Raw genomic sequence first — 23,346 nt, forward strand, 5'->3', positions numbered from 1 at the left:
TTCCCACCATGGTCCAGGGGCAGGCGGCGGGGGTCTAGGGGCTGGACGGGGCAGCCGGGGGGCGGATCTCGGGGGTGAGGCGCAGGGCTGGGTCTTGGGGGGCCGGGTTGGCGTGGGGATAGCTGGGGGCTGGAGCGGGGCAGATCTCGGGGGTGTGGGTTGGTGGTGGGCAGCCGGGGCCTGGATCTTGAGGGGCCAGGTGGGCCTGGGGAGGGCTGGGGGGCCGGATCTCGGGGGGCTGGAGCGGGGCAGCCAGGGGCTGGATCTCAGGGGGCTAGAGGGGGGCAGCTGGGGGCCGGATCTCAGGGGGCTAGTGGGGAGCAGCCGGGGGCCGGATCTTGGGGGGCTAGAGGGAAGCAGCCGGGGGCCAGATCTCGGGGGCTAGAGGGAAGCAGCCGGGGGCCAGATCTCGGGGGCTAGAGGGGGGCAGCCGGGGGCCGGATCTCGGGGGGCTAGTGGGAAGCAGCCGGGGGCCGGATCTCAGGGGGCTAGAGGGGAGCAGCCGGGGGCCGGATCTCGGGGGCTAGAGGGGAGCAGCCGGGGGCCGGATCTCAGGGGGCTAGAGGGGAGCAGCCGGGGGCCAGATCTCGGGGGGCTAGAGGGAAGCAGCCGGGGGCCAGATCTCGGGGGCTAGAGGGGGGCAGCCGGGGGCCGGATCTCGGGGGGCTAGTGGGAAGCAGCCGGGGGCCGGATCTCAGGGGGCTAGAGGGGAGCAGCCGGGGGCCGGATCTCAGGGGGCTAGTGGGAAGCAGCCGGGGGCCGGATCTCGGGGGGCTAGAGGGGAGCAGCCGGGGGCCGGATCTCGGGGGCTAGTGGGAAGCAGCCGGGGGCCGGATCTCGGGGGCTAGAGGGGAGCAGCCGGGGGCCGGATCTCGGGGGGCTAGTGGGAAGCAGCTGGGGGCCGGATCTCGGGGGCTAGTGGGAAGCAGCCGGGGGCCGGATCTCGGGGGCTAGAGGGGAGCAGCCGGGGGCCGGATCTCGGGGGGCTAGAGGGGAGCAGCCGGGGGCCGGATCTCGGGGGCTAGAGGGGAGCAGCGATGCCGCAGTGACACCATGCCGTGGGCACTGGTGGTGCTGTGCGGGGTGCTGTGCCTGCCCGGCTGGGCGCAGGGCCAGGGGGCCAACCTGACGCTGGGCGTGGTGCTGCCGAAGCACAACGTGACCTACCCGTGGGCCTGGCCCCGCGTGGGTCCCGCCATCCGCCTGGCCATCGAGCACGTCAACCGGCAGCCGGGCCTGCTGCCGGGCCACACGCTGCGCTGGGTGCTGGGGGACAGCGAGGACAAGCACGGCGTCTGCTCCGACCTGGCCGCCCCCGTGGCCGCCGTGGACCTCAAGATGGCCCACAGCCCCGACGCCTTCCTGGGGCCCGGCTGCGTCTACGCGGCGGCGCCCGTGGCCCGCCTGGCCACCCACTGGCAGCTGCCGCTGGTGACGGCCGGGGCGGAGGCCCTGGGTTTCGACAACAAGCAGGACATGTACGCGCTGACCACGCGGGCCGGGCCCAGCCACCGCAAGCTGGGCGAGTTCGCCACGCGGCTGCAGGCCCATTTCCACTGGCCCCACCGCGCCCTGCTGCTCTACTGGGACGAGAAGCTGGACGACCGGCCCTGCTACTTCGCCGTGGAGGGGCTGTACCTGCAGCTGCCCTCCTTCCGCAACCTCAGCGTGCTGGACGTGCACTTCAAGGAGAGCGCCCGCGCCAACTACACCGGCCTCGTGCAGGAGATCCGGCACAAGGGCAGGAGTGAGTGACCCGCACGGTGCCCACCCCCACCTTTGGCCTCCGTCCTCTGCCCCCCAGCCCCCTCCCCCCCGCAACTTCAGCCTCTGCCCCCCAGTGCCACAGCCCCCCTGCAACTTCACCCCACCCTTTGCAGCCTCCACTCTGCCCCCCGCCCCACGGTGCCACCCCACCCCCCGCAACTTCACCCCACCCTTTGCAGCCTCCACTCTGCCCCCCGCCCCACGGTGCCACCCCACCCCCCGCAAATTCGGCTTCCTCCCTCTGCCCCCCAGTGCCATACCCCCCGCAACTTCAGCCTCTGCCCTCTGTCCCCCCACAGAGTCACAGCCCCCCCTGCAACTTCAGCCCCCCATTTGTAGCCTCCTCCCCCTGCCCCATGGAGCCACAATGCTCCCCCATGTAATTTGCCCCCCCCTTTGAAACCTCTGCCCCCCCCCCCCCCGTACTCCTGCTGCCCAGGGCCACAACATTCCCCCATTCAACTTCAGCCCCTTTGCAGCTTCCTTCCTCTGCTTCCCTGCCCCCCGCCTCCGGGTGCTACAACACCCCCCCATGCAACTTCAGCCTCTGCCCTCCCCCCCTGCTTAGTCTCTTCTCCCCCTGCGCTGCGCTGCAATTGCTCCCGGGGAGATTCGCGGGCCCAGCACGGCGCCCCACGGCTCCCCTCTTCCCCAGACAATGCAGTACCCCCCCTCCACGCTGGCCCCCTCCTCTTGGCCCCCCAGCCCCCGTTATTCCCCCTGGGCTGGGGGGAGTTTGTTGCGAGGTGGCCTGTGGCCGGGCTGCCTGCTCCGCTCCGCCCAGGCGGGGGCTGCCTGGCTCCCTGCCCACGGGTGGGGGCCTGAGTGTGCGGCGAGGGGCTCTGAGCTGACAAAGGCAGGGGCTGGTCCCGTCCGAGCAGCGTGGCCAGGACGCGGCCAGGCCCCTCCAGGCGCAAGTCTGGCTCCGTGCTGGTCCTGCTCCCACCTGCCATGTAGGTGCAACCCACCCATCTAGTGCCCAGGATGGGCCCCACAGGCCGGTCCCAGGGCTCTGTGCCAGCCACAGCCCCCCCTTGACATGTAGGGGCGTGTCTCCTGGGCACAGGTCCCCTGCCGGAGCGCCCCCAGCCGCTGTGGGGTGCACAGGCTCAGGGCCCCGCGCAGCAGCCTGGAGTGAGCCGCAGGGCCAGTTCGGCTGAGCCCCCAGGAGGGTGCCGTGCGGTCAGGCCCCCCGCCTGTGGGGGGGCAGCGGGGAGCCCCGCCTGGGGCCCACAAGCTTGGAGTGGCTCGTGCACGACTCACGGCTCAAGGACCCGATCCCGATCCGGCCGGCGGAGACTTCCCACTCGGGCTTCGGACCAGGCGTGGAAGTGGGCGGGGACGTGGGGAGGTGACCCACGGACAGTCAGTGAAAGCCCCCCCTCCCTTCCCCCTGCCGTGTCCAGCCGGAGGCCCTGGCGTTTTCCAGCTGGCCGGAGCGTGCAGCAGGGATTAAGTGGTGCACGGCCGGGCGTGCGTTCGCCGTGCGGGTGGGTCTGGAGACAGACTGATTGGCAGGGCTCCCTTTGCCACGGAACGACGCGGAACTGGCCCCTGTACGGAGATTCTGGGGCTTTTGGGACAAAGCCCAGCCCGGTACCGTAGAGCCGAGCCCCTGACCCGGTGCTTCCTGGGCGGCAGCTGTCAATCGGCCCCCCTGCTCCTCCCCTCCTCCCCCTCCAGCTCCCACAGGCAGGTCCCAGAGGTGCGGCCGGGCAGGGTCCCATGGGCTCGGCTGATACAGGGTCAGCCTCTCGGGGAGAGGGAAACCATGGACGGGTTGAGTCTGTGCCGGGGAGTTTCGGTCGCTTTACTGGAAAACTAGCAGCCCTGGTGATGGCAGCGAACGTGTTCCGTCCCCTCGCACGTGTGAGAATGTGTGTTTCCCTGTTTGCGTTTGCACATGCATGGGGGCATGGCCATGTGTGTTTGTGTACACGCGCGTGTGCTTGGAGGTCCGTGTTTGTGCACGCGTGTGCTGGTGTGCCTGGGTGTGTGCACGTGTGATTGTGTGCATGCGTGTTCATGGATACATGGGGTTGCATGGCGATGTGTTTGCGTGTGTGTGTTTGCATGCCTATGGGCGTGCATGTACATGTGTTTGCGTCTGTGCATGTGCGTGTACATACGTGTGCACACGCAGACTTGCGGCTGGTCGGATCGAGCCGTGTGTCGGGGAAGGGGGCTGGAGCGTCTCCCTTTCAGGATTTATGTTGCCCTCCCTGGATTTCTGAGTGCCTGGCCCTGAAAACGCCTCCGCCCCGCCCGCTCCGTGCTCCCGCTGGACAAAGTCCCTGACCCCGCGGCCCATCCCACCCAGCACGGCTGCCGACCCGCCGGACGAAAAACAAACGAGCTGCTATGGCAACGGCAGCTGCCTGTACGTGGCGGCTCCGGGAGGCCTGCCCGGCCCAGGGCCGACCCACAGGCCGAGCCGGGGCAGCCAGACAGCAGGGAGCCCCGGCAGCGCCGCCCTGGGGCAGTGCCGCCCTTCGGAGCAGGGTCCGGCCCCCAGGCTGGGAGTGCGGGCCGGGGGGTCTCCGTGCTGCGTCTGGCCCTGGGGGGAGCATCCCAGCGCTGCCCGAACAAGCCACCTGAGAGAGCCGGGGGCGGTGGGGCCAGCGGGCGACGGGGTGAGGCTGCGCGGGGGGCGGGGGTGAGCAGAGACACGCCAGGGGCCTGGGATATTCAGCCTCCCTGGCTCCAGCCGCCCCATCCTCTTCCTGCAAGGCCCTTGGGACCTCGGTGCCTGGGACAGAGCAGAGCAGGAGGGGATGGGGACAGGGGTCCCGCTCAGCCCTTCTGACAGTCGGGCGCCCCAGCGCCACGGTGATGGGCCTCCCACAGAGACGCTGTGATAGCTGGGAGCAGGGCGCCCCGTGGATGGGGCAGTGCGCCCTGTGCCGGGGGGGTATCTCTGTAGCGCCCATGGTCCCCGTGGGCCTGCCCCCAAACAGCCCAGCCTCCTGCAGCAGCCCAGGGGGGTGAATCGGAATCCGCTGCCCGGCTTGGTCTGCAGACACGGGGAGCTGGGCCGGCTGCCCAGCCGTGGCGGGGTGGGTGTGGGGTCCCACGTCGTCCCTCCCTGTACAGCCTGTTCCCCCTGGCTCAGTGTCCCAGGGCCGCCCGGGGCCCATGGGGGGCCTGCTCTGAGCCACGGCGCCCTGGGGGTGGGAGGAGCCGGGCTCCGTGGCCACGCTGTGGGCGGGTTTCTGAGGCTGCTGCTGGGCTGAGGCGTCCTCCCAGGGTGCGAAAGACTCCGCATGCCCTGTCGTGGCCCCGGCTTCTCTGTGGCTGCGTGTGGCGCTGTCCCACCCGCTGGCACCGAGCCCCCTCGCAGAGGGACGAATGAGTCTGCGCCTACCCTCCATCCAGCTGGCTTTTTGCTCACTTGCTAGAGCTCATGGCCTATGCTCCAGAGGTCGCAGGTTCTAGCCCACCTGTGGGCGCTACTTTAGCCTCCATTGCCAGGGCCGGATTTACCAGAGAGCTGGGCCCAGCAGGCTGGGTTCTCCTGTGGCCCTGCTAGAACTTGAGGCAGTCCCAGCAGAGGCAGCCAGGCTGGGTGGGGAGACAAGGCCTTGGGGGACGGCAGGGGGGTGGGGCGCTAACAAAGGCTGAGGGAGACAGAGTCAGACCCTGATCTCTGTGGCCCCGTGGAAATCCCACGCCCAGTGCCCGGGTTTGCTCTGGATTCGCACAGGCAGCACCGGGCGGGCCCAGGTCTGTGTGAAGCCCCCAGCGGGGCGGACGGCGCTGCCTCATGGGCAGCAGCTGGGCTGTGCGAGGCCTGGGGCCGCGCCACCCCGAGGGCAGTCAGCTGAGCAGGGCCAGGTGTGGGGCGGGGGCGGGGCAGGGGGGCTCCCAGAGCACCGCGGAGCCGGGGGGGGCAGGGGCAGGGGCAGGAGGGCCCTGTCTGTCCCTGGTGCCTATTTCACAGCATTTGTTCTGTGTCTGCCTGAGTTTGTTTTGTCTCGGCGGCTGCTATTTCTGGGGCCTGGCGCTCTCCCTCCAGGGACCTTCCTCGGAGCCGGGCACTGCTGCTGGAATGGGCACAGAGCAGCCCCTGGCGCCTGGCTCGGCTCCGCAGCCGGGGTGCCGGGGGCCGTCCCGGGGCTGCAACAGCGAGGGGGCAGGCGCTCCGGGCTGGCTCTGCCAACTCTGCCTCCCCCAGCAAACCCCCTGGGCGCAGCTGCAGGAGATGCCCTGGCTCCGCCCTGGCGCCAGAGCCACCTTCCACACACAGCCCTGCCAGCTGCCCCCGCCGCGCACGCCCCCTCGAGGGCCAGGCCCGGGGTCTGCATCCCAGGCAGGAGATGGAGCCGCCCTGCAAGCCCTGTGGGTCCTGCCCCTGCCCTGTGCGCCCCCTCGAGGGCCAGGCCCGGGGTCTGCATCCCAGGCAGGAGATGGAGCCGCCCTGCAAGCCCTGTGGGTCCTGCCCCTGCCCTGTGCGCCCCCTCGAGGGCCAGGCCCGGGGTCTGCATCCCAGGCAGGAGATGGAGCCGCCCTGCAAGCCCTGTGGGTCCTGCTCCCGCCCCGTGCGCCCCCTCGAGGGCCAGGCCCGAGGTCTGCATCCCAGGCAGGAGATGGAGCCGCCCTGCAAGCCCTGTGGGTCCTGCCCCCGCCCCGTGCGCCCCCTCGAGGGCCAGGCCCGGGGTCTGCATCCCAGGCAGGAGATGGAGCCGCCCTGCAAGCCCTGTGGGTCCTGCCCCCGCCCCGTGCGCCCCCTCGAGGGCCAGGCCCGGGGTCTGCATCCCAGGCAGGAGATGGAGCCACGCTCCGAGCCTGCTGGTCCTACGCCCAGCCAGCCCCTGCCCTGCCGGCGCGGGCGGGCTGGTGGGGAGGCCGCGCCGCGTCAGCACAACAGGAAGGCCGTGGCCTGCGGAGGGGCCGGGTGCTGACTCGGCCTGGCCAGGGCCCCACTGACGGAACGCGCCCCCTGACCCCGGCCGCCTTGGCTGACACGGCCGGGCCGAACAGGCAAACAACACGCCGGGCTGCGCGCGGCCGGAAAATAACAGGATGTTCCCGGCCAGCTGGGGCCCGGGAGGGGGAGGGGGTGGCCTCCGCCCCGGGCTGCTGCCCACCCTGGGTGCCTGCCCCCCCTGCACCTGCCTGCCCTTGGTGCGCGGGCCTCCGGCGCCAGGCTGTCGGGCCCCCTGCTCCTGCCCGGGGGCTGGGCTGGCCGGGTGACTCCCCCCGCTTGCCCCTGGGCCGCAGGGCCAGCGGACGTGCCAGGGCTGAGCGCCAGGGTCTGCCAGGGCCTCTCCCTGCTGGGCAAGGGCTGTGCCCGCTGGCAGAGGGGCAGCGGGACGTTATCGCCCCCACGCCTAAGGCTGCAACACGGCGCCTGTTGCACACCCTCCTGAATGACGCCCCCAGCAGACCTGGCTGTGCCCCAGGGCTGGGGGAGGCTGGGGCACATGTAGGGGTCTGCCCCCAAACCCCGGAGGGCTGGCTCCCAGCCCACCCTCTGCCCTGCTCCAACCACTAGACCCCACTGCCTTTCCCGAACTGGGGAGGGGGAGAAGCCAGGGGCGCGCTCAGCCATTCGGTGCGGGAGGCGCTGGCCCTCACCCCGCTGGCTGGGGAGCTGCTCGCTCACTTCCAGATTTCACAACCGCGGGGTGGTGCGCGGGGTCCCCGGGGAGGCGGCCCTGGCAGCTCGCGCGGGGGGGCGGGCTCTCCAGCTCAGCACGGGAGGAATATGGAGAAAAGTGCAGGCAGAGCCCTGGGGGGTTGGCTTCCTGGCCACACCCGGCCCTGGGCTCTGGGGAGGGTTAGGGGGCGGCTGGGCAGCCCCTGGCTGCTCCCACCCTGGGCTCTGCCAGCGGGGGGTGCTGTGGGGCGCAGGCCAGGAGCAGCGCTGGGCGGGGGGGGCGGGGTATGTGCGGGAGTGTTGGTCGTGCCCTGCGCCCGGCCGTGCCCCATAGGGCGACCCCACCCTGCCCCGTCCAGAGACCCGACCCTGCTCCGGGCCAGCCGCATCCCCTCTGGCCAGAGCGGGGGCGGGGAGCGTTGGGGGCAGGCGCTCGGGGCTCCCTTGGCTCTGACAGCCCCTCAGCCTGGCCGGGCCCCTAGGGCAGCGGCACCCCGGCTTGCCCTGGGGACCCCGACACTAAACCCCTCTCTGCCCCCCAGTCGTGTACGTCTGCTGCTCCCCGGACACTTTCCGCCAGCTGATGCTGCAGGCCCGGCGCGAGGGGCTGACGCGGGGGGACTACGCCTTCTTCTACATCGACATCTTCGGGGCCAGCCTGCAGGGCGCCCGCTTCCCCGAGCCCCAGCGGCCCTGGCAGCGCGGGGACCAGGACGACGCCGATGCCAGGGAGGCCTTTCAGGTGAGGGCTGCCCAGGACAGTCCTGGTTTGGCTTGAAGCTGGCCTGGACCCCCCCCCCGAGCCCCCCGGATGCCTGGGTTCTAGTCCCAGCTCTGGCCTGGCGTGGGCTCTTCTGCTTAGAGGGGAGGGGGGCTGATGCTATCACAGGGAATATGGGCGCTTGGACTCCTGGGTTCTATTCCCAGCCCTACCCCCAGGGTGCTGTGTGACATTAGGCCAGGCCCCGGGCCTCAGTTTCCCCATCTGTGGAAGAGGAGCTAGCGACCTGGCTGGCCCGGTGTTCTGCCTCCGTGCCTGAGAGGTGCCCCCCTCGTGGGCAGGAGGTGCCATGTTTGCGCCTGGTGCGCGGCCGTGACGCTGTCCTGGGCCGTGGTGTGCACACAGCTTCCCTAGGACAGAGGAGCCGCAGACAGCGCCAGCCGCTCCCCTCTGTGCGGGGTCAGCACCTTTATACCCGCACAACAGCCAGCTGTAGGGGGTTACGTGACTTGCCCAAGGTCACCGAGCACCTGTGTCGGAGCAGAGAACTGACCTTGTCCGACCCCAGGCCCGCCTGCCCCCCGCAGACACATGCCGGGGAAGGGCGCCAGGCCGGCGGGCACAGCTGCCGTCACGAAGCCCTGGCTTTGAATCCTGCCGAACGCACTTGTGCAGTGAGTTTGCTGGGCCTCCGCTGGACTGCCCCGGCCCTTGTGCCAGGCCCCTGTGGCCCTAGAGACAGGAGCCTGGCACAGGGCGGTGGGGACAGCCTGGGCCCTGCCTCTGGCCAGCTCCTGCCGCACACTCTGCAGCCAGCAAAGGAGGAGGAGGAAGGAAGCGAGATAATTTCCCTGGGTCCGAGAGCTGCCAGGGGCGGCTATGAATAGCCCAGGGGCGGGAAGCCCCCCCCCCATGGAGCCCAGGGGGGGAAGGAGCCTGCGGGCTGCCCTGGAGGGACCTGACCCCTGGGCTGGCAGAGCTGCCCGGGTCAGAGGGAGACCCGGCCCCTGGCTGGGGGCAGGCGCCGGGCCCCGCGGTCACTGGAGGGCTGCCCACGCTCCGCCTCTCCCCCCAGGCAGTGATGATCATCACCTACAAGGAGCCGGAGAACCCCGAGTACCAGCCCTTCCTGGAGCAGCTCAAGCAGGGGGCCCTGAGCCAGTTCAACTTCACCCTGCAGGACGGGCTGGTAAGAGACCCCCCCCTTTCTGCCTGGCCCCCCCTCGCCCCACCCGGCCCTGCCAGCCACCCGACTGGCCCCGCCCTGCCCCGCCCGGCCCTGCCAGCCATCCGACTGGCCCCGCCCGGCCCTGCCAGCCATCCGACTGGCCCCGCCTGGCCCTGCCAGACACCCGACTGGCCCCGCCCTGCCCCGCCCGGCCCTGCCAGACACCCGACTGGCCCCGCCCTGCCCCGCCCGGCCCTGCCAGCCATCCGACTGGCCCCGCCTGGCCCTGCCAGACACCCGACTGGCCCCGCCCTGCCCCGCCCGGCCCTGCCAGCCACCCGACTGGCCCCGCCTGGCCCTGCCAGACACCCGACTGGCCCCGCCCTGCCCCGCCCGGCCCTGCCAGCCACCCGACTGGCCCCGCCCTGCCCCACCCGGCCCTGCCAGACATCCAACTGGCCCCGCCCTGCCCCGCCCGGCCCTGCCAGCCACCCGACTGTCCCCGCCCTGCCCCGCCCGGCCCTGCCAGACACCCGACTGGCCCCGCCCTGCCCCGCCCGGCCCTGCCAGCCATCCGACTGGCCCCGCCTGGCCCTGCCAGACACCCGACTGGCCCCGCCCTGCCCCGCCCGGCCCTGCCAGCCACCCGACTGGCCCCGCCCTGCCCCACCCGGCCCTGCCAGACATCCAACTGGCCCCGCCCTGCCCCGCCCGGCCCTGCCAGCCACCCGACTGTCCCCGCCCTGCCCCGCCCGGCCCTGCCAGACACCCGACTGGCCCCGCCCTGCCCCGCCCGGCCCTGCCAGCCACCCAACTGGCACCACCCGGCCCTGCCAGCCACCCGACTGGCCCCGCCCTGCCCCGCCCGGCCCTGCCAGACATCCAACTGGCACCACCCGGCCCTGCCAGACATCCAATTGGCCCCGGCCAGCCCCGCCCGGCCCTGCCAGCCACCCGACTGGCCCCGCCCGGCCCTGCCAGCCACCCGACTGGCCCCGCCCTGCCCTGCCTGGCCCTGCCAGCCACCCGACTGGCCCCGCCCTGCCCCGCCCAGCCCTGCCAGCCACCCGACTGGCCCCGCCCGGCCCTGCCAGCCACCCGACTGGCCCCGCCCTGCCCCGCCCGGCCCTGCTAGCCACCCGACTGGCCCCGCCCGGCCCTGCCAGCCACCCGACTGGCCCCGCCCTGCACCGCCCGGCCCTGCCAGCCACCCAAATGGCACCACCCGGCCCTGCCAGCCATCCAACTGGCCCCACCCAGCCGCACCCGGCCCTGCTAGCCACCCGACTTGCCCCGCTCGGCCCTGCCAGCCACCTGACTGGCCCAGCCCAGCCCCATGTTGGCCCCCCCTGTTACCCGAGGGGGACGGGGGCCCAGAGGCAGCGCGCGGGGTGGAAAGGAGCAGATCGGTGCCAGGGGGCCCCCCCCGGCCTGCCTGCCCTCCTGCCTTTCTGAGCCAGCCGGCGCCTTGCAGATGAACACCATCGCGGCGGCCTTCCACGACGGGGTGCTGCTCTATGCCCAGGCCGTGCACGAGACGCTCCAGCAGGGTGGCAGCGTGCGCAACGCCAGCGCCATCACACACCGCATGTGGAACCGCACCTTCTCCGGTGAGCGCCGCGCCCGCCCCCCGGCCCCGGGCACTGCGGGGGGAAGGGCCGGAGCAAGGCCCAAGGGGGTTCGGAGCCGGCCCCAGCGCAGGGCATGTGGCCATCTTGCCCCCAAGACTGCCCGGGCCCCAGAACTGAGCCAAGGAGGGGGATGGGTAGCACGGCGGGGGCGGGGGTTGGGGGAGGCTCCCAGTCAAGCCAGGGGGGCACAGAGCCAGGTGCCAGCCGCGCCCCTGCCCTGCCCTGCGGTGCCAGATGGCACCTTCCCCCAGGCTGCTCCTCTCCAGGCTTGTTGGCGGCTCGGGGCGCAAGGGGGTCTGGGTGCCACGGGCCGGGCCGTGCAGCCGGAGGTGGATGGTCTGGGGGGGGCGGGGCTGGGCCTGGCTCCATCTCCACTCTGGTGCCCCTCCGCCGTGGGGCCTGTGTGCTCAGGAGGCAGCTCCTGGCTCCTTGCCAACATGGCGGGGGGGTCGAGTCCTGCTGCAGGCCTGTGCTACGCTCCACCCCAGAGCCAGCTGCACCTCAGCCCCAAAGGAGAGATCCCTGCATAACCCGCCCCGCGCTCCACCCCCGAGCCAGCTGCACCTCAGCCCCAAAGGAGAGATCCCTGCATAACCCGCCCCGCGCCCCACCCCAGAGCCAGCTGCACCTCAGTCCCAAAGGAGAGATCCCTGCATAACCCGCCCCGCGCCCCACCCCAGAGCCAGCTGCACCTCAGTCCCAAAGGAGAGATCCCTGCATAACCCGCCTCACGCCCCACCCCAGAGCCAGCTGCACCTCAGACCCAAAGGAGAGATCCCTGCATAACCCGCCTCACGCCCCACCCCAGAGCCAGCTGCACCTCAGACCCAAAGGAGAGATCCCTGCATAACCCGCCCCGTGCCGCACCCCAGAGCCAGCTGCACCTCAGACCCCAAGGAGAGATCCCTGCATAACCCGCCCCGCGCCCCACCCCAGAGCCAGCTGCACCTCAGACCCAAAGGAGAGATCCCTGCATAACCCGCCTCACGCCCCACCCCAGAGCCAGCTGCACCTCAGACCCAAAGGAGAGATCCCTGCATAACCCGCCTCACGCCCCACCCCAGAGCCAGCTGCACCTCAGACCCAAAGGAGAGATCCCTGCATAACCCGCCCCGCGCCCCACCCCAGAGCCAGCTGCACCTCAGACCCAAAGGAGAGATCCCTGCATAACCCGCCCTGCGCCGCACCCCAGAGCCAGCTGCACCTCAGACCCAAAGGAGAGATCCCTGCATAACCCGCCTCACGCCCCACCCCAGAGCCAGCTGCACCTCAGACCCAAAGGAGAGATCCCTGCATAACCCGCCCTGCGCCGCACCCCAGAGCCAGCTGCACCTCAGACCCAAAGGAGAGATCCCTGCATAACCCGCCCTGCGCCGCACCCCAGAGCCAGCTGCACCTCAGTCCCAAAGGAGAGATCCCTGCATAACCCGCCCCGCGCCGCACCCCAGAGCCAGCTGCACCTCAGACCCAAAGGAGAGATCCCTGCATAACCCGCCCCGCGCCCCACCCCAGAGCCAGCTGCACCTCAGACCCAAAGGAGAGATCCCTGCATAACCCGCCCCACGCCCCACCCCAGAGCCAGCTGCACCTCAGTCCCAAAGGAGAGATCCCTGCATAACCCGCCCCACGCCCCACCCCCGAGCCAGCTGCACCTCAGTCCCAAAGGAGAGATCCCTGCATAACCCGCCCCGCGCCCCACCCCAGAGCCAGCTGCACCTCAGACCCAAAGGAGAGATCCCTGCATAACCCGCCCCACGCCCCACCCCAGAGCCAGCTGCACCTCAGACCCAAAGGAGAGATCCCTGCATAACCCGCCTCACGCCCCACCCCAGAGCCAGCTGCACCTCAGACCCAAAGGAGAGATCCCTGCATAACCCGCCCCGCGCCCCACCCCAGAGCCAGCTGCACCTCAGTCCCAAAGGAGAGATCCCTGCATAACCCGCCCCGCGCCCCACCCCAGAGCCAGCTGCACCTCAGGCCCAAAGGAGAGATCCCTGCATAACCCGCCCCGCGCCCCACCCCAGAGCCAGCTGCACCTCAGTCCCAAAGGAGAGATCCCTGCATAACCCGCCCCGCGCCCCACCCCAGAGCCAGCTGCACCTCAGACCCAAAGGAGAGATCCCTGCATAACCCGCCCCACGCCCCACCCCAGAGCCAGCTGCACCTCAGTCCCAAAGGAGAGATCCCTGCATAACCCGCCCCGCGCCCCACCCCAGAGCCAGCTGCACCTCAGACCCAAAGGAGAGACCCTGCATAACCCGCCCCGCGCCCCACCCCAGAGCCAGCTGCACCTCAGACCCAAAGGAGAGATCCCTGCATAACCCGCCCCGCGCCCCACCCCAGAGCCAGCTGCACCTCAGACCCAAAGGAGAGATCCCTGCATAACCCGCCCCACGCCCCACCCCAGAGCCAGCTGCACCTCAGACCCAAAGGAGAGATCCCTGCATAACCCGCCCCGCGCCCCACCCCAGAGCCAGCTGCACCTCAGTCCCAAAGGAGAGATCCCTGCATAACCCGCCCCGCGCCCCACCCCAGAGCCAGCTGCACCTCAGTCCCAAAGGAGAGATCCCTGCATAACCCGCCCCACGCCCCACCCCAGAGCCAGCTGCACCTCAGTCCCAAAGGAGAGATCCCTGCATAACCCGCCCCGCGCCCCACCCCAGAGCCAGCTGCACCTCAGTCCCAAAGGAGAGATCCCTGCATAACCCGCCCCGCGCCGCACCCCAGAGCCAGCTGCACCTCAGTCCCAAAGGAGAGATCCCTGCATAACCCGCCCCGCGCCCCACCCCAGAGCCAGCTGCACCTCAGTCCCAAAGGAGAGATCCCTGCATAACCCGCCCCGCGCCCCACCCCAGAGCCAGCTGCACCTCAGTCCCAAAGGAGAGATCCCTGCATAACCCGCCCCGTGCCGCACCCCAGAGCCAGCTGCACCTCAGACCCAAAGGAGAGATCCCTGCATAACCCGCCCCGCGCCGCACCCCAGAGCCAGCTGCACCTCAGTCCCAAAGGAGAGATCCCTGCATAACCCACCCCACGCCCCACCCCAGAGCCAGCTGCACCTCAGTCCCAAAGGAGAGATCCCTGCATAACCCGCCCCGCGCCCCACCCCAGAGCCAGCTGCACCTCAGTCCCAAAGGAGAGATCCCTGCATAACCCGCCCCGCGCCCCACCCCAGAGCCAGCTGCACCTCAGTCCCAAAGGAGAGACCCTGCATAACCCGCCCCGCGCCGCACCCCAGAGCCAGCTGCACCTCAGTCCCAAAGGAGAGATCCCTGCATAACCCGCCCCACGCCCCACCCCAGAGCCAGCTGCACCTCAGACCCAAAGGAGAGATCCCTGCATAACCCGCCCCACGCCCCACCCCAGAGCCAGCTGCACCTCAGACCCAAAGGAGAGATCCCTGCATAACCCGCCCCGCGGCCCACCCCCGAGCCAGCTGCACCTGAGACCCAAAGGAGAGATCCCTGCATAACCCGCCCCACGCCCCACCCCAGAGCCAGCTGCACCTCAGTCCCAAAGGAGAGATCCCTGCATAACCCGCCCCACGCCCCACCCCAGAGCCAGCTGCACCTCAGTCCCAAAGGAGAGATCCCTGCATAACCCGCCCCGCGCCCCACCCCAGAGCCAGCTGCACCTCAGGCCCAAAGGAGAGATCCCTGCATAACCCGCCCCGCGCCCCACCCCAGAGCCAGCTGCACCTCAGTCCCAAAGGAGAGATCCCTGCATAACCCGCCCCACGCCCCACCCCAGAGCCAGCTGCACCTCAGGCCCAAAGGAGAGATCCCTGCATAACCCGCCCCGCGCCCCACCCCAGAGCCAGCTGCACCTCAGGCCCAAAGGAGAGATCCCTGCATAACCCGCCCCGCGCCCCACCCCAGAGCCAGCTGCACCTCAGACCCAAAGGAGAGATCCCTGCATAACCCGCCCCGCGCCCCACCCCAGAGCCAGCTGCACCTCAGTCCCAAAGGAGAGATCCCTGCATAACCCGCCCCGCGCCCCACCCCAGAGCCAGCTGCACCTCAGTCCCAAAGGAGAGATCCCTGCATAACCCGCCCCGCGCCCCACCCCAGAGCCAGCTGCACCTCAGTCCCAAAGGAGAGATCCCTGCATAACCCGCCCCACGCCCCACCCCAGAGCCAGCTGCACCTCAGACCCAAAGGAGAGACCCTGCATAACCCGCCCCGCGCCCCACCCCAGAGCCAGCTGCACCTCAGTCCCAAAGGAGAGATCCCTGCATAACCCGCCCCGCGCCCCACCCCAGAGCCAGCTGCACCTCAGACCCAAAGGAGAGATCCCTGCATAACCCGCCCCGCGCCCCACCCCAGAGCCAGCTGCACCTCAGACCCAAAGGAGAGATCCCTGCATAACCCGCCCCGTGCCGCACCCCAGAGCCAGCTGCACCTCAGACCCAAAGGAGAGATCCCTGCATAACCCGCCCCGCGCCCCACCCCAGAGCCAGCTGCACCTCAGACCCAAAGGAGAGATCCCTGCATAACCCGCCCCGCGCCCCACCCCAGAGCCAGCTGCACCTCAGACCCAAAGGAGAGATCCCTGCATAACCCGCCCCGCGCCGCACCCCAGAGCCAGCTGCACCTCAGTCCCAAAGGAGAGATCCCTGCATAACCCGCCCCGCGCCCCACCCCAGAGCCAGCTGCACCTCAGGCCCAAAGGAGAGATCCCTGCATAACCCGCCCCGCGCCCCACCCCAGAGCCAGCTGCACCTCAGACCCAAAGGAGAGATCCCTGCATAACCCGCCCCACGCCCCACCCCAGAGCCAGCTGCACCTCAGACCCAAAGGAGAGACCCTGCATAACCCGCCCCACGCCCCACCCCAGAGCCAGCTGCACCTCAGGCCCAAAGGAGAGATCCCTGCATAACCCGCCGCGCGCCCCACCCCAGAGCCAGCTGCACCTCAGACCCAAAGGAGAGATCCCTGCATAACCCACCCCGTGCCGCACCCCAGAGCCAGCTGCACCTCAGACCCAAAGGAGAGATCCCTGCATAACCCGCCCCGCGCCCCACCCCAGAGCCAGCTGCACCTCAGACCCAAAGGAGAGATCCCTGCATAACCCGCCCCGCGCCGCACCCCAGAGCCAGCTGCACCTCAGTCCCAAAGGAGAGATCCCTGCATAACCCGCCCCACGCCCCACCCCAGAGCCAGCTGCACCTCAGGCCCAAAGGAGAGATCCCTGCATAACCCGCCGCGCGCCCCACCCCAGAGCCAGCTGCACCTCAGACCCAAAGGAGAGATCCCTGCATAACCCACCCCGTGCCGCACCCCAGAGCCAGCTGCACCTCAGTCCCAAAGGAGAGATCCCTGCATAACCCGCCCCACGCCCCACCCCAGAGCCAGCTGCACCTCAGACCCAAAGGAGAGATCCCTGCATAACCCGCCCCGCGCCCCACCCCAGAGCCAGCTGCACCTCAGTCCCAAAGGAGAGATCCCTGCATAACCCGCCCCGCGCCCCACCCCAGAGCCAGCTGCACCTCAGGCCCAAAGGAGAGATCCCTGCATAACCCGCCCCGCGCCCCACCCCAGAGCCAGCTGCACCTCAGTCCCAAAGGAGAGATCCCTGCATAACCCGCCCCGCGCCCCACCCCAGAGCCAGCTGCACCTCAGTCCCAAAGGAGAGATCCCTGCATAACCCGCCCCGCGCCCCACCCCAGAGCCAGCTGCACCTCAGTCCCAAAGGAGAGATCCCTGCATAACCCGCCCCACGCCCCACCCCAGAGCCAGCTGCACCTCAGACCCAAAGGAGAGATCCCTGCATAACCCGCCCCGCGCCCCACCCCAGAGCCAGCTGCACCTCAGACCCAAAGGAGAGATCCCTGCATAACCCGCCCCGCGCCGCACCCCAGAGCCAGCTGCACCTCAGACCCAAAGGAGAGATCCCTGCATAACCCGCCCCACGCCCCACCCCAGAGCCAGCTGCACCTCAGTCCCAGAGGAGAGATCCCTGCATAACCCGTCCCACGCCCCACCCCAGAGCCAGCTGCACCTCAGACCCAAAGGAGAGATCCCTGCATAACCCACCCCACGCCCCACCCCAGAGCCAGCTGCACCTCAGACCCAAAGGAGAGATCCCTGCATAACCCACCCCGCGCCCCACCCCAGAGCCAGCTGCACCTCAGACCCAAAGGAGAGATCCCTGCATAACCCACCCCGCGCCCCACCCCAGAGCCAGCTGCACCTCGGAGCCAAAGGAGAGATCCCTGCATAACCCGCCCCGCGCCCCACCCCAGAGCCAGCTGCACCTCGGAGCCAAAGGAGAGATCCCTGCATAACCCGCCCCGCGCCCCACCCCAGAGCCAGCTGCACCTCGGAGCCAAACGGTCCCCCTACCTCCTCCTTCCTGGGGAGCCTCCCTGCCTGTCTTTGGGCCCCTCTGCCCGCAGCCCCGCGGGGGCCGGTCCCGCGCGTTCTCACTCTCCCCGCCCTGCAGGGGTCACTGGCTTCCTGAAGATTGACGAGAACGGCGACCGGGAGAGCGACTACGCGCTGTGGGACATGGACCCTGCGCAGGGCGCCTTCCAGGTCAGTGGCTGCCTGGCCCAGCCCCCCGCCCTGTCCTTCGCAGCCCCCCGGCCCCGCTTGCCCGGACGGAGGGCGTTGGCGGGAGGGGCGAGGGCAGCCTGGGGGGTCCTGCTGCGGCCCCTTCCTAGAGCCTGCTGTGACGGCGCAGGGGGCCCCCGACCCTGCCCCCCCATCCGCACCCAGGCGTGACTCTCAGCGGCCAGGAGAGGAGGGCCAGTGGTTCTTGGGGACACAGAGCGGCACGGGAGCGGTGTGAGCACGGGCCCCCAGGGTGGCAGCCTCATCCCTCTGGGGGGCTCCCGGGCCCTGACCCCCCTTCCTGCTCTAAGCCTCTGCTCAGACTAGCCCCCCCCGGCCTAGTTCCCCGCCTGTCTCCTGCGCCTCTCCCGGGGGCAGAGCTGCTCTCTCGGGCCCCGCACACGTTGGGGGAGTCGCCAGGAATCCCACCTAGCACAGTGCAGCCAGGCAGAGCCACCGGGTGACAAGGGGAGACAGTCGCCCCCCCCCCCCGTCACACCCGCCTCTCGCCCTCCTAGGTCGTCTACAGCTACAACGGCACCACCAAGCAGATGAGCCCGGTGCTCGGGCGCGAGATCCACTGGCCGGGCAAGGGCGCGCCCCGCGACGTGCCGCCCTGCGGCTTCGACAACAGCAACCCGCTGTGCAAAAAAGGTGGGGCCCCTCCCCCCCGAGCGGGCTTCCTCCCCTGGGCCCCTGCCAGCACAACCCCCTCCCCGCAGGCCGTGTGGGGCCATCCCCAGGAAAGCGAGCCCCCCAGCCCCCTCCCCGCAGGCCGTGTGGGGCCAGCCCCAGGAAAGCGAGCCCCCCAGCCCCCCTCCCCGCAGGCCGTGTGGGGCCAGCCCCAGGAAAGCGAGCCCCCCCCAACCCCCTCCCCGCAGGCCGTGTGGGGCCAGCCCCAGGAAAGCGAGCCCCCCAGCCCCCCTCCCCGCAGACTTTGCACCCCTTCCCCAGAGTCTGCAACAAGGGCAGGAGCAGGCACAAGCCTCCTTCCCCCCAGATGCCCTGTGCCCCCAGCACCTGGGCACCCCCCCCTCGACACTGCCTCTGCCCCGGCTGTGCGTCCCTGCTGAGGCACCTCCCCCCGGGGGATTTGAACCCAGGCCCCGGGCTCAGTCCCCCTCCCCCTGCTTTTGCAGCCAGCTTCTCCACCCTGGAGATCCTCGCCCTCCTGGTCAGCTTCGCCCTGCTGTGCGTCGCCGCCACCTCCTTCGTCGTGTACAGGTGCGGGGCCCTGGGCGCGGGGGGGGAAGACGCCTGCTGTGCAGGCAGGGGCGGGGCGGGGTGCCCGGGCGGGGGGTGGGCGCCTGCTTGCAGGCAGGGGCGGGGCGGGGTGCCCGGGCAGGGGGTTGGCACCCGTGGCGGGGTGCCCAGGCGGGGGGTTGGCGCCCATGGCGGGGTGCCCGGGCGGGGGGTTGGCGCCCGTGGCGGGGTGCCCGGGCGGGGGGTTGGCGCCCGTGGCGGGGTGCCCAGGCGGGGGGTTGGCACCCGTGGCGGGGTGCCCGGGCGGGGGGTTGGCGCCCGTGGCGGGGTGCCCGGGCGGGGGGTTGGCGCCCGTGGCGGGGTGCCCGGGCGGGGGGTGGGCGCCTGCTTGCAGGCAGGGGCGGGGCGGGGTGCCCGGGCAGGGGGGGGTGCCCGGGCGGGGGGTTGGCGCCTGCTTGCAGGCAGGGGCGGGGGTGGGGCGGGGTGCCCGGGGTGGGGGGTTGGCGCCCGTGGCGGGGTGCCCGGGCGGGGGGTTGGCGCCCGTGGCGGGGTGCCCGGGTGGGGGGTTGGCGCCCGTGGCGGGGTGCCCGGGCGGGGGGTTGGCGCCCGTGGTGGGGTGCCCGGGCGGGGGGTTGGCGCCCGTGGTGGGGTGCCCGGGCGGGGGGTTGGCGCCCGTGGCGGGGTGCCCAGGTGGGGGGTTGGCGCCCGTGGCGGGGTGCCCGGGCGGGGGGTTGGCGCCCGTGGCGGGGTGCCCAGGCGGGGGGTTGGCGCCCGTGGCGGGGTGCCCGGGCGGGGGTTGGCGCCCGTGGCAGGGTGCCTGGGCGGGGGGTTGGCGCCCATGGCGGGGTGCCCGGGCGGGGGGTTGGCGCCCGTGGCGGGGTGCCCGGGCGGGGGTTGGCGCCCGTGGCGGGGTGCCCGGGCGGGGGGTGGGCGCCTGCTTGCAGGCAGGGGTGGGGCGGGGTGCCCGGGCGGGGGGTTGGCGCCCGTGGCGGGGTGCCCGGGCGGGGGGTTGGCGCCCGTGGCGGGGTGCCCGGGCGGGGGGTTGGCGCCCGTGGCGGGGTGCCCGGGCGGGGGGTTGGCGCCCGTGGCGGGGTGCCCGGGCGGGGGTTGGCGCCCGTGGCGGGGTGCCCGGGCGGGGGGTTGGCGCCCGTGGCGGGGTGCCCGGGCGGGGGGTTGGCGCCCGTGGCGGGGTGCCCGGGCGGGGGGTTGGCGCCCGTGGCGGGGTGCCCGGGCGGGGGGTTGGCGCCCGTGGCGGGGTGCCCGGGCGGGGGGTTGGCGCCCGTGGCGGGGTGCCCGGGCGGGGGGTTGGCGCCCGTGGCGGGGTGCCCGGGCGGGGGGTTGGCGCCCGTGGCGGGGTGCCCGGGCGGGGGGTTGGCGCCCGTGGCGGGGTGCCCGGGCGGGGGGTTGGCGCCCGTGGCGGGGTGCCCGGGCGGGGGTTGGCGCCCGTGGCGGGGTGCCCGGGCGGGGGGTTGGCGCCCGTGGCGGGGTGCCCGGGGGGGGGTTGGCGCCCGTGGCGGGGTGCCCAGGCGGGGGTTAGCGCCCGTGGCGGGGTGCCCGGGCGGGGGGTTGGCGCCCGTGGCGGGGTGCCCGGGCGGGGGGTTGGCGCCCGTGGCGGGGGCCCGTGCGAGCCGGGGCCGTGTGGGGGCCTCTCACTGCCCGTGCCGGCGCAGGAAGCTGACGCTGGAGAAGGAGCTGGCGGCTGAGCTGTGGCGCGTGCGCTGGGAGGACGTCCAGTCCAGCAGCCTGGAGAAAAACCTGCGCAGTGCGGGGAGCAAGCTGACCCTGTCCCTGGTGAGCCCCGGGGCCCGGGCTGGGCGGGGGGCCTGGGCCGAGCAGCCCCCCAGAGGCCCCTCCGTGGCATCCCCGGGCACAAGCGGCCGCGCCGGGGCCTTGCTCCAGCCGCAGGCCCAGGAAGGTTTATGAAGCCTGATTGGATGGGGGAGCCAGGCGGGGGGCTGGAGGGGGCAGGAGGCGGGGCTGGGGGGGCCCATCCCAGGCTGTTTCCCTCCCCTCCAGCCCCTTTCCCACAAGCTCTGCAGCAGGGGCGCTAGGAGGGGGGTTTCTCCTGGGGGGGGGCCCCAAAAGCCCTGGGGTTCCATTCCCGGGGGGGTTGGCCCCGCTCCCGGCCCCCGCTGCCCCTCACGCCCTGCGCTTCCTTCCCCACAGAGGGGCTCCAACTACGGCTCCCTCTTGACCACGGAGGGGCAGTTCCAGGTCTTTGCCAAGACAGCCTACTACAAGGTGGGTGCAGGGCCTCGCCTGGGGGGCAGGGAGCGTCACGGCGCTGCAAGAGCAGGGTGGGGTCAGCTGGGGCACTGAGCGGCAGGGAGCGGGGCAGGGTGAGTAGGGGCACTGAGCTGCAGGGGGTGGGGGGATTCATAGGGGCGAGGTCCGTAGGGAGCGAGGTCTGTAGGGGGCGTGGTGCGTAGGGGGCAGGGTCCGTGGGGGGGGTGCTGCACTGCAGGGGTGTGAGGTTCATGGGGCGCTGCACTGCAGGGGGTGGAGTCTGTAGGGTGCGCTGCACTGCAGGGGGCGGGGCCGTAGGGGGTGCTGCACTGCAGGGGGCAGGGCCGTAGGGGCGCTACACTGCAGAGGCAGGGCCATAGGGGGCGCTGCACTGCAGGGGGTGGGGTTTTAGGGGCACTGCACTGCAGGGGTCGGGGCCGTAGGGGCGCTACACTGCAGAGGCAGGGCCGTAGGGGGCGCTGCACTGCAGGGGGTGGGGTTTTAGGGGGCGCTGCACTGCAGGGGTCGGGGCCGTAGGGGCGCTACACTGCAGGGGGTGGGGTTTTAGGGGGCACTGCACTGCAGGGGCGGGGCCGTAGGGGGTGCTGCACTGCAGGGGGTGGAGTTTTAGGAGGCTCTGCACTGCAGGGGCGGGGCCGTAGGGGGCTCTGCACTGCAGGGGCGGGGCCATAGGGGGCGCTCTCCCCTCAGTCAGAGCCCATACATGCTGAAGAGCTGGTGGGGGGAGGGGAGCTGCGCCCCGCCTGACCCCCTCTCGCCCGGCAGGGGAACATGGTGGCGGTGAAGCACGTCAACCGGAAGCGAATCGAGCTGACGCGGAAGGTGCTGTTTGAGCTGAAACACGTAGGTCCCCCCAGCGTCCTGCGCGTGCCAGGCCCCACGGCGTGGGGGGTGCTTCCCCAGAACCCCCTGCCCCACTAGAGGAGGTCGACCTGGGGCGCAGAGATCGGCGGCGGCTTCTCCGTGAGCGGTCCCAGCGCCCCCCCACGTGCTCTGCCAGGCTGGCCCAGTCCCACCCGCCTGCCACGGAGCCGCCAGCCCCCCTGCTGCTGCGGGGGCTCCCCGGGAGTGGGGCTGGGGCTCCCCGGGAGTGGGGCAGGGGTTCCCCGGGAGTGGGGCGGGGGGGTTCCCCGGGAGTGGGGCTGGGGGGTTCCCCGGGAGTGGGGCGGGGGGCTGCCCGGGAGTGGGGCGGGGAGCTGCCCGGGAGTGGGGCGGGGGCTCCCCGGGAGTGGGGCTGGGAGCTGCCGGCCCCGCCCCAAGGTGGGACCCAGGTGCCTGTGTAACCGCGAACCCCTGTGGCGCTTCCTGAGCTCACCGATTCCCAGCGTCCCGCGGGGGGGCCATGTGCTCTCTGCGGGGAGCCCCCCCACTCCGGCGGCAGCGAGACGGCCCCTTCCCCGGGGCCACTCCAGTGCGGCGACCCTCCCCGGGGGGGTCTGCCCCTCCAGCCGCCTGCCCCCGCCGTGAGCCCCCTCGGGGGTCCCCTCCCTCTGGCCCCGGGTCTCCCCTCCCAGAGGGCCTAGCACAGCCTGTTCCCCAGCCCAGAGCGACTCCGGCCAGCACAGAACAGGGGGTCTATGGAGCTTTGGGCGCAGCAACGGATCCCTCAGGCCAGTCGGCCGGGGCCTGCTCCGCCCTCAGCCCCCGTCTCCCAGCAGAGCCCCCGGTACCCCCGGCCACAGCCCCTCCCCCGGCCATTGTCTCCTCCCCAGCTAACGGGGTCGCCTGGGCCCCTCTTCTCCGCCCCCCTCCCCACCCAGTGTTCCCCCCTCGCTGGGACCAGCTGGGCCGGTTGCTGGCGTCTCCCCTCAGCCGCCCCTTGTCTGTCCGACCGTGTCCTCCAAGGAGGGTCGGGGTCACCAGGGCACCAGACACCCCGGCACCAACTCTGGGCTGTTTCCTGCAACAACAAACTCCCCCCCTTGTCACATTGAACCAGTAACTGTTGGGCACTGAGCCCCCCCATATGTAACACCCCCCCTTTGAACCCCCCAAACTCCCCACTTCCTCACACCACCTTACCGACTTCTAGAGGGGCTCCCCTCCGACGTTAGTGCCCACCTCTGTGCCAGGCAGCGGGTGCAAGGCAGAGCTGAGGGGGGCCCTCAAAGGCCAGGGGGAGAACCTGGCAAAAGGCTACGTGGTGCCACTGTGACAGGCAGCGGGGCCACGTGTGGAACTCCCTGCTGCAGGAGCCACGGCGAGGTGCAAATGAGCCGGGCCCGGCCCCTCCTGGACAGGGCGCTAGGGAGGCGCCCCGCACCCGTGCAAAGCTGCAGTGCACACGTGCCGCACCATGTGAGCGTGCTTGGCCCTTCCCAGCACAGCAGGTCTGCCTGAGGGGAGGGCTCCCAGGCAGGGCTGGCCTAGGTTACCGGCGGGGGGGGGCCCTGCCGTGCACAGGCTAATTACTCATTAGCCAGGAAGCAGCAGGGAAGCCGTGTCCTTTCCTTGCT

At 71.6% G+C, this 23,346-nt stretch overlaps 1 protein-coding gene across 4 annotated transcripts in view; it reads left to right on the forward strand.

The window, feature by feature from the left end:
- Positions 1–756: 756 nt before the first annotated feature.
- NPR1 (natriuretic peptide receptor 1) overlaps positions 757–23,346 on the forward strand; it is a 38,271-nt gene continuing 15,681 nt past the window's right edge. The window contains exons 1-11 of one of the 4 annotated variants that reach the window (XM_089772348.1): positions 757–985; positions 1,033–1,747; positions 7,909–8,108; positions 9,163–9,276; positions 10,730–10,865; positions 17,331–17,422; positions 17,959–18,094; positions 18,580–18,664; positions 20,314–20,434; positions 20,810–20,884; positions 21,656–21,733. In XM_089772348.1, the coding sequence (XP_089628474.1) occupies positions 1,054–1,747; positions 7,909–8,108; positions 9,163–9,276; positions 10,730–10,865; positions 17,331–17,422; positions 17,959–18,094; positions 18,580–18,664; positions 20,314–20,434; positions 20,810–20,884; positions 21,656–21,733 (1,731 nt within the window). In that variant the 5' untranslated portion in view covers positions 757–985; positions 1,033–1,053. The other 3 variants (XM_089772346.1, XM_089772347.1, XM_075906949.2) reach the window with 3 other exon arrangements.

The sequence above is a fragment of the Pelodiscus sinensis genome, chromosome 22 (genome assembly GCF_052426305.1).
Source record: "Pelodiscus sinensis isolate ZL-2025 chromosome 22, ASM5242630v1, whole genome shotgun sequence".
In the NCBI taxonomy this organism is placed as follows: Eukaryota; Metazoa; Chordata; order Testudines; family Trionychidae; genus Pelodiscus; species Pelodiscus sinensis.